The sequence below is a fragment of the Daktulosphaira vitifoliae genome, unplaced genomic scaffold (assembly GCF_025091365.1).
Source record: "Daktulosphaira vitifoliae isolate Bord-2020 unplaced genomic scaffold, ASM2509136v1 Scaffold_1, whole genome shotgun sequence".
Lineage (NCBI taxonomy): Eukaryota > Metazoa > Arthropoda > Insecta > Hemiptera > Phylloxeridae > Daktulosphaira > Daktulosphaira vitifoliae.
This window is the reverse complement of record NW_026099572.1, coordinates 72444851-72453242: the sequence shown is the minus strand read 5'-3', so window position 1 is coordinate 72453242 and position 8392 is coordinate 72444851. Positions and strand designations below refer to the sequence as shown.

Sequence of the window (8392 nt, the reverse complement as noted above, 5' to 3'; positions counted from 1 at the left end):
AAGTACGCTGGCTCTCAAAAGGTACTTGTCTGACTCGGTTTTATAATTTGTTTGACTCTGTGATAGAGTTCCTGAAAAACAAAGAAACAGGACTTCACGATAACCTCATCACTTCAAAGAATGATATTGCGTACTTGACAGATCTCTATAAGTTATTTAATGATGTAAATCTCCAACTTCAAGGTGACGACTTGAACTTAATTAAAACAAAAACTGTCATTGCTACATTTGTTGCTAAACTGCTATTCTACAAGAGAAATATTGGTAGACGTGAATTTAATAACTTTCCTAATTTATCAGCAGCTCCTTTTATCAATGACGACTTGGTTGTTTACTGCCAACACTTGGAGAACTTACACAGTGATTTCAAAGAACGATTCCAGGACATTTTAAACATGGATATACCCAACTGGGTATTAGATCCATTTTCAAATGTCAACACAGCAGAATCATCCCAGATAGAAGAACAACTTTTAGAATTGACCACGAATGAAGAAATCAAATTTAAATTCAAGAATGGCTATCAAGAATTTTGGCTGCAAAAGCCAATCATGCAACTCTACCCTAGTTTATGGTCAATTGTTCAACGATTTCTGATACCATTCCCTTCATCATATTTGTCTGAACGTGGATTCAGTGCCGTAACAACACTAGTAACAAAAAAAAGAAATCGGTTGCTTGTTATATATATATATATATAATAAGTTAATTATATATGATAAGTTAAATTTTTTTTTTTTTTGAGGGGGGCCTAAAAAATTTTTGATGCTCAAAGTGGGCAGTAGATGAAATAAGTTTGAGAACCTATGCTGTAGAGGGTAGTGGATATTTGACGGAGTGGAAAGAAAAATCAAATAAATACTTTTTGGTCCCAGTAGGTACTCACAATAAGAATACCTTATTAGAAATAATAAATCATGGACACACACCTGGCATAACTATTAAATTAGTTCGTTGGGTAATAAGATTTCAATAATACTTAGTTTTTATTATGATAAAATATTTTTGGCATATGATTATTTAGAAAATGAAGTTATGCCTACTTTAAAGTTAAACGTTGTGGTCAACACAATAAATTTAATTTGATTTAATTAATCAGATATCTGTATTATTATTTTTAATATATTATTTTAGTGATATACACAGTATTTATCACGGACCAAAAAATAAATTTTTTTAATCTGATGTGAAGCACAATTTTTGCTTGTCAAAAAACACTAATTTCCCCTAAAATGCATTAAACATTAAGGAGTTGCATGCTATTAAATTATTTATTAAAATATAGATTTTAAAATAATATTATTAAACGTTCAGTAAAAATTGAAAATATTTTTAGAATGATCCAGACAATGTAACACACTTAAGTATTGATACTATTCTTCAAGGATACTCTATACTGATATTTTGTTTTACTAAAAAATGGTGTGAATCATTAGCAATTGAAATTGCTTCAGAAATCAAACGGCTTGGTTAGCATAAGATTTTCATATTATGGTAGCTAGAAAATATATATGTGTATTTTATAACCATTTCAGGTGGGGATACCAAATCTAAAACTGGTATGGCTTTAAGAAATCAATTAAATGGTGAGAGCTTAGGAGATGTTTTGGAACAACTACGGAGATGCCCTGTTGGTCTTGAACCAGAATTAAATAAAACTATATCCTTTGGTGTTGCATTTCATCATGCAGGTTAGGTTAATCATTTGAACTGTGTTCTATTTTTTTTTTATACTTTTAATGATGACTTAGATCAAACTTGTTACATAAGAAAACTTATGGATTTTAAATCAATTGAATAGTGTTATAAAAAAAATGATTTCTTGAAAGATAAAAAAAACAAGATATTATTAAAAACAAATGAAAAAGGTCAAATTATGTATTTTGCAAATGACAATAAAGATCATATTTGATTGTGTATCACTTTAAAATTATCTTTCAAAAATGAACTTATTAATTGTATTAATGGAAGTATCATTTATTTCTAAATAAAATATGTTATGAATATGGAAAAGTTTATTTTTGTATAACTCCAGATTATATACTTGATCACCATTTACAATAAGCTAAAATTTAAATCACTATTAGACTTTGTTAAATAAAAAATTCTTTGGTTAATCCTAAAATAAAAATATTTTCTGTATAACATTAACATGCATTTTACAAAAATAAAACTTAAAAAAAGTGTACATGAGGTCATAATTACATAATATATAAAAATACTCTGAATAATAAAATTTATTATTTAATTAAATTAAGGTCTTACAATGGATGAAAGAGATATAATTGAAGGTGCATTCAAACAAAATGTTGTGCGAGTTTTAGTAGCTACATCAACATTGTCTTCCGGAGTAAATTTACCTGCACGTAGAGTAATTGTAAGATCACCAGCTTGTCATGGATTTCCTATTGATATTTTACAGTATAGACAGATGATTGGACGCGCTGGGCGAATGGGTGTTGATACTGCTGGTAATAGGATTTTTCTTCTGTTTTTTCAAATCGAAATCTTATTAAAATATTTATATTTTTCTATCTTTTCAACTATTTTTTTTACCATTATTTCCACCTTCTGTAATACTCGATCCCCTGAATTTTCTTTACGTACAATAGTTACTCTTATATCACTTCTTAAAAAATAATAAAATTTAATAGTTACTTGATTTTTTAAATTACTTTGTAATATGTTTTTTTTTAAATTATTATTTCTCTTGTACAATTTTATTGAATATAAACAAAATAATATGTATTTTCTTAAAGGAGAGAGTTATTTGATCTGCAATGAAAATGAAAAGAGAATAGGTGAACAATTAGCTTGTCAAGATCTTCCACCTATTAAAAGTTGTTTAGGAGTTGGAGATTTTTCTAATTGTTTAAAACGAGCACTTTTAGAAGTTGTTGCCAGTTGTGTTGTGAACTCTAAAGAGGAAGCATTAAAATATATGCAATGTACATTGTTATATGCTTCTACTGGAAATAATTGTAAGTTCTAATAAATGTGTAAAAGTAAATTTATTTATTTGTTAATGTTTTTGTTTAGTCAATGAAAATCCAATACACCAGTGTTTAAAACTGTTGATAGAGCACCAATTTGTCCAAGAATCACAAAATAAATTAGCACCAACTTGTTTGGGGCAAGCATGTTTGGCTGCTTCAGTTACACCAGACATTGGTTTAAAGTTAATCAAAGAGTTAGATCGAGCTAGACAAAATTTTGTTCTTGATTCTGAATTGCATTTACTGTATTTGGTAGGTATTTTAATTAATAGTTTTAACTGTTTTATTTATTATTAAGTTATTATATTTAACATAAAAAGTTTTGTTTTAGATAACTCCTTACTCTGTTAGTGACCAAATTGGAAATTTAGATTGGTTTCGAGTGTTGAATATATGGGAAAAATTACCTCAGGCATTGCGTAAAGTTGGTGAAATGGTTGGAGTAGAAGAGAGATTTATTGTTAAAGCCATGACTGGTACCACATTTAATTCACTTTCAGATGCAAGTTACTTTATTAAATTAACATTAATTTTAAAATCATATGTTCTTTAATAATTTTAATTTAATTCAATATTTAGAAACATAAGTTAGCAATTCATAGGCGATTTTACACATCTCTATTGCTTCATGATTTAATTAATGAAGTACCTATAAATACTATAGTTTCAAAATATTGCACTTCTAAAGGTCTTTTACAAAGTCTTCAACAGTCGTCTTCTACATTTGCAGGTTAATAATATAAATTATTTTTATATTAATTTTGATTAAATATTTTATTAAGATTTATTTTATTTAATCAATTATTTTTTAAAAATTAGGAATGGTAACACAATTTTGCAAGAGGCTTGGCTGGTCATCTCTTGAGTTATTAATATCTCAGTTTGAAGAAAGGCTACAGTTTGGTGTTCAAAGGCAGCTAGTGGATTTACTACGTTTAGATTGTTTAAATTCAATCACAGCTCGAGCAATATATAATGCTGAAATACATAATGTTCCAGAACTTGCATTAGCTGATATTCGACATGTTCAGCGTGCTCTGGCTAAAGCTATTCCATATCAAAAGTAAACCAATTTAAGAAACTTGTTTAATTTTTGAAACCATTATATTTATAGACATTTTTCTTTTTTAGTAATACTAACAATAATATGGATGATGAAGAAAAACGTAAAAACATTTGGTTAGCTGGTCGCTTTGCTCTTAATGAAAAAGATGCAGCTACATTTATAATAAATGAAGCTCGTCATCTTTTAAAAGTAATATTTTTGCTTATTTTTTTTTAATAGTTGTACATTTTATTAAATTTATGTTATTATCAGAGAGAACTTGGGTTAAAATCTGCATGTTGGATAGAAGATTGTAATGCCAATAAAACGTTAGATGAAAGTTTAAATTCTATTAAAATTCGTCCATCTACTTCAAAAAATGTAATTGTTATTGAAAATAGTCAAGAATCAGAAAAGTTTAATGATCAAAATTCTTTTCACAGTCCACCTTCATTATCAAAAAGCAGTGTTGAATTATTTCCAGAAACAAATAGCATAGTTAACATTCAACATGAAGAAATTAAATCCAAAGATTATAAACGGGAAAGTTTAGATCTCTTTGATGGATCATTTGAACACACTAAATTCAGTCTAACAGTACATGCTAGCCAAAAAGATAATCAAATAAATTGTGAAAAATCAATTGGTAATTATTATCATACAGAACTAGTTTACATTAAAACACCAAAAGAACATGAAGAAATTTGGGATTGCAATATTGGAGGTGAAAGTATTTTAGAATTATCTCAGAAAGATATAGGGTCTCGTAAACGAAAACGAGAGGAGCATGATATAGTTAGTAATGAAGTTGATAAAAATTTGATTGAACAACCGTCAAAGTATAAAAAAGTTGAAGAAATCTCTCCAAAAAGTTGTAATATGTTTGAAAGTACTATGTTTCCTGATTCTTTGATTATTGATACTCAATTAGATATGTTAATAAATTATGATGACAAAAAAAATAACAATATACCAGTAGTTTCTAACTCAATTGATACCCAAGCAAACAGTTTAAATAATAAAAGCAAAAATATGTTTATTAAAAATGAAGAAATGAGTGAAAGTTTATTAAATGCAGCATTTCAAAGTTCTTTTAATATAACTACTAATGTTGTAACAAATACTGATAAGACTAAACAAATAAATGTCAATAAAGAAGAAGCTTTGAGTGAAAGTATCATGAAAGAAGCTTTTCAAAATTCATTTAGTTCAATGGCAAATACTATAATCTGTCCTGATAAAACAAAAATAATTAATGGAACTTGTAATGATCTTGTTATTTCTGACTCTGAAGATATGATCGCTGGATCTCAAGATACTGTATCGAGTGGGCCATCTCCTCGCAAGTATGATTTACATTTTTTAAATTTATTTTTTATTATATTAACAAAAAAAATTTTAGGGAATCTCCTATGAAACCAGATGCTAATGCTAATTCTATCAAATTAGAAACTTGGGCATATAAAACAAAAGTTATAGAAAATATTGATGCATTTGCTTCAGAATATTTTCCAGAGATTAAATATAGAAAAGAAATCACACTTGCATTAAATATATGTAAAGAAGTTAATATTGAAAATAAAATTGGGTCAAAGTTTTTAAGGCTCAATGTAGAACATTGCATTCACAACTCTTTTAAGTATGATAACCAAGTTTTAAAAGGATTTGCACTTACATGGTACAAACAAACAGTAGTGCATTATGCAGATCTCAACAAAATTGGTGTGTTGTTGTTTTTTTATTTTTTATTATTACTAATTAACGTGAATTTCTGTGAGTTATAAACTATTATTTGCTTATTGTTTGAAGGACCATCAGGAATAAGTTTACTTCGAAAATTGTTAACCAATAAAAATTTGACTGTTAATGTATATGATGCTAAATCAAGCTACAAAATGATTTCTCAGTGTTGCGGCATTATTTCTGTTTGCAAATTTAGAGATCCTTCTGTAGCTGATTGGCTTATAAGTGGTCAACCAAAAAATTCTTTGGAAAGTTTGGTAATTATATGATATAATTTTTAACTATCTATTTTGTCAATAAATAAATTATATTTTTTTCTTCATGTTAAAAATTAATTCATATCAAAAAAATTTGTTTTCTTACTAAATTATTGAAAATAATTAAAAAACAAAAACTAATTTGTTTTGATAATCCAGTGACCTTTTAATGGTCATGTGACATATGCTTTTATATTCTTCATTTTCATAGAAAAATTTTTTAACAGAATTATTTTATTATTAATAGATCAAGTGGCATTTAAATTTTAATGGCTGCATTCCATCAAATGATTCTGTGTTTAATGCATTTATTGTTCAAAAATTAATGTCATCTTTAAAACGACAGCTTAAGCAAATATTTATCTATAAAACATTTAAAGGTAATTAATTTAAATACATTTTATCTCATAAGATATAATTGTCTTTAAATTTTGATTTGGTTCTATTTTAGATATTGAAATGCCTATCCAAATAATATTAGCAAAAATGGAACTGCACGGATTTAGTGTTAATAAAGAAGAAGTAACAAAACTACATAATACTGTAAATACTCTCATGGATAATATTTCTAAAGAAGCTTGCTCACTGTCAGGAATCCAATTTAACATGCAATCTAAAATAGAATGGGCTAAAGTAATACAACTTTTTAATAAAATTTTAATAACACAATAAAATTTTTAATATTCAACAATTTTTATTCAATTTATATTAACAGGTTAAACGAAATTTAAATTTGACTGATACATCTTCACATCCTCTGGTGGAATTAATAAAAAATTGGAGAAAACTAAGTAGCCTTAGAAACAATGTATATGCATAAAATATTAATAAATAATGCATTAAGTTTTCATGATTATTATTTATTAATTTTTTTTAATTGCAGCATTTAAACTTTCTTTTAACCACGACAAAAGATACTGTTTATTGTGATAGCAACACTTATTCCAGTACAGGGCGTATTAGTATGCATGAACCTAACTTACAAAATTTACCAAAAGACTATATAATTGAAAATGAAATAATAAGTATTCGCTCATCATTTATACCAAAATCAGGTTTGTTATAATGTTTGATAAAATTTAGAAAATTTTCTAAAATTTAAGTAAAAAATAAAAATAATATAATTCTCTTCAAATTTTTTATGTGAACGTATTTTTTATAATAAAAATACATAAATATTGTTTAATAAAAAAAAATTTATGTCAGAAGTATATTTAAGATTTTGCTGTTTTAGATATGATATATTTATATTTTTATGTTTCTAAAAATTTTGATTTGTCAAATTTTAATTTATAGAAATTCCTTTCATTTTTTTCTAAAAAAATTATTCTTTAAGATATGCCTAAGTATATCTATAAATAATGATTACTACAACTGTTTATTACTGAAACTAATATTTTTTTAGATCGGACACTAGTATCGGTTGACTTTTGTCAGATAGAACTTCGTGTACTTGCTCACTTATCTAAGGATAGTAAATTAATATCATCATTAAAATCATCAGGAGATGTTTTTGTACATATGTCATCAAAATGGCATAAAATACCTGAATCTGAAGTAAATTTCTTAATATTATACTGTGTTTTAATAAAAATTATCTGAATATATTTTTAAAAGGTATGTGATGAACTGAGACAAAAAACTAAACAAGTTTGTTATGGAATACTGTATGGTATGGGTGCAATTACATTGAGTGAAACTTTAGATATTTCTGAGGATGAAGCCCACAAATTAATATCAGAATTTAAAAGTACTTTTTCAGATATCAATAAATTTTTTACTGACTGCATTATACAATGTCGAACATTGGGATTAGTAAAGACTCTGAGTGGTCGAATTCGATATTTACCAGATATTAAGAGTGAAAACCCAAAACTTAGAGGTATGGAGTCATATAAAAGTTTTAGATGTAAAATATTTGTTAAGTTTTTTAAAAAATTAGGATTAATTTGTAATATTTATTACATTAAAAATTAGTATGTAAAAATTCAATAAAAGTTTAAAACTATAATTATTTTTTCTTAGAGTGATTTCAGTAAATCTTTGATAAATTTATGCGGAAACTTAATTTGTTATTTATTCAATATTGAACAGTACCAGTTGATAGTTTGGACAGAATTTTTTCAAATTAATACTATTTATTATTATTTTTAATGATCACATCTATTTTTTTTTTTATTTATTATATTTTAAAAGTACATGAGAAAGAAATTTTTAGATGAGATATCTTATTTAAACTTGATTTAGTTTATTTTTCTTTTATTTGAATTACTTTTAGCTTCGATGCGAAGCTGAGAAGGTATTAATTTTACCATGATGTGTTTTTTTTTTTTTTTTTTTTTTTTTTTTTT

The 8392-nt window shown here is 26.0% G+C and overlaps 1 protein-coding gene across 1 annotated transcript in view; it reads left to right on the top strand.

Moving 5' to 3' along the window:
- Window positions 1–8392, top strand: part of LOC126895492 (DNA polymerase theta) — a 19574-nt gene that overhangs the window by 5115 nt on the left and 6067 nt on the right. The window contains exons 7-24 of the mRNA XM_050667423.1: window positions 1337–1469; window positions 1536–1691; window positions 2259–2471; window positions 2760–2981; window positions 3040–3248; window positions 3328–3498; window positions 3576–3726; window positions 3816–4059; window positions 4128–4251; window positions 4315–5387; window positions 5444–5763; window positions 5851–6041; window positions 6289–6421; window positions 6493–6674; window positions 6757–6849; window positions 6925–7096; window positions 7447–7598; window positions 7659–7923. Of these exons, the coding sequence (XP_050523380.1) occupies window positions 1337–1469; window positions 1536–1691; window positions 2259–2471; window positions 2760–2981; window positions 3040–3248; window positions 3328–3498; window positions 3576–3726; window positions 3816–4059; window positions 4128–4251; window positions 4315–5387; window positions 5444–5763; window positions 5851–6041; window positions 6289–6421; window positions 6493–6674; window positions 6757–6849; window positions 6925–7096; window positions 7447–7598; window positions 7659–7923 (4204 nt within the window). The remainder of the gene's footprint in view (window positions 1–1336; window positions 1470–1535; window positions 1692–2258; window positions 2472–2759; window positions 2982–3039; window positions 3249–3327; window positions 3499–3575; window positions 3727–3815; window positions 4060–4127; window positions 4252–4314; window positions 5388–5443; window positions 5764–5850; window positions 6042–6288; window positions 6422–6492; window positions 6675–6756; window positions 6850–6924; window positions 7097–7446; window positions 7599–7658; window positions 7924–8392) is intronic.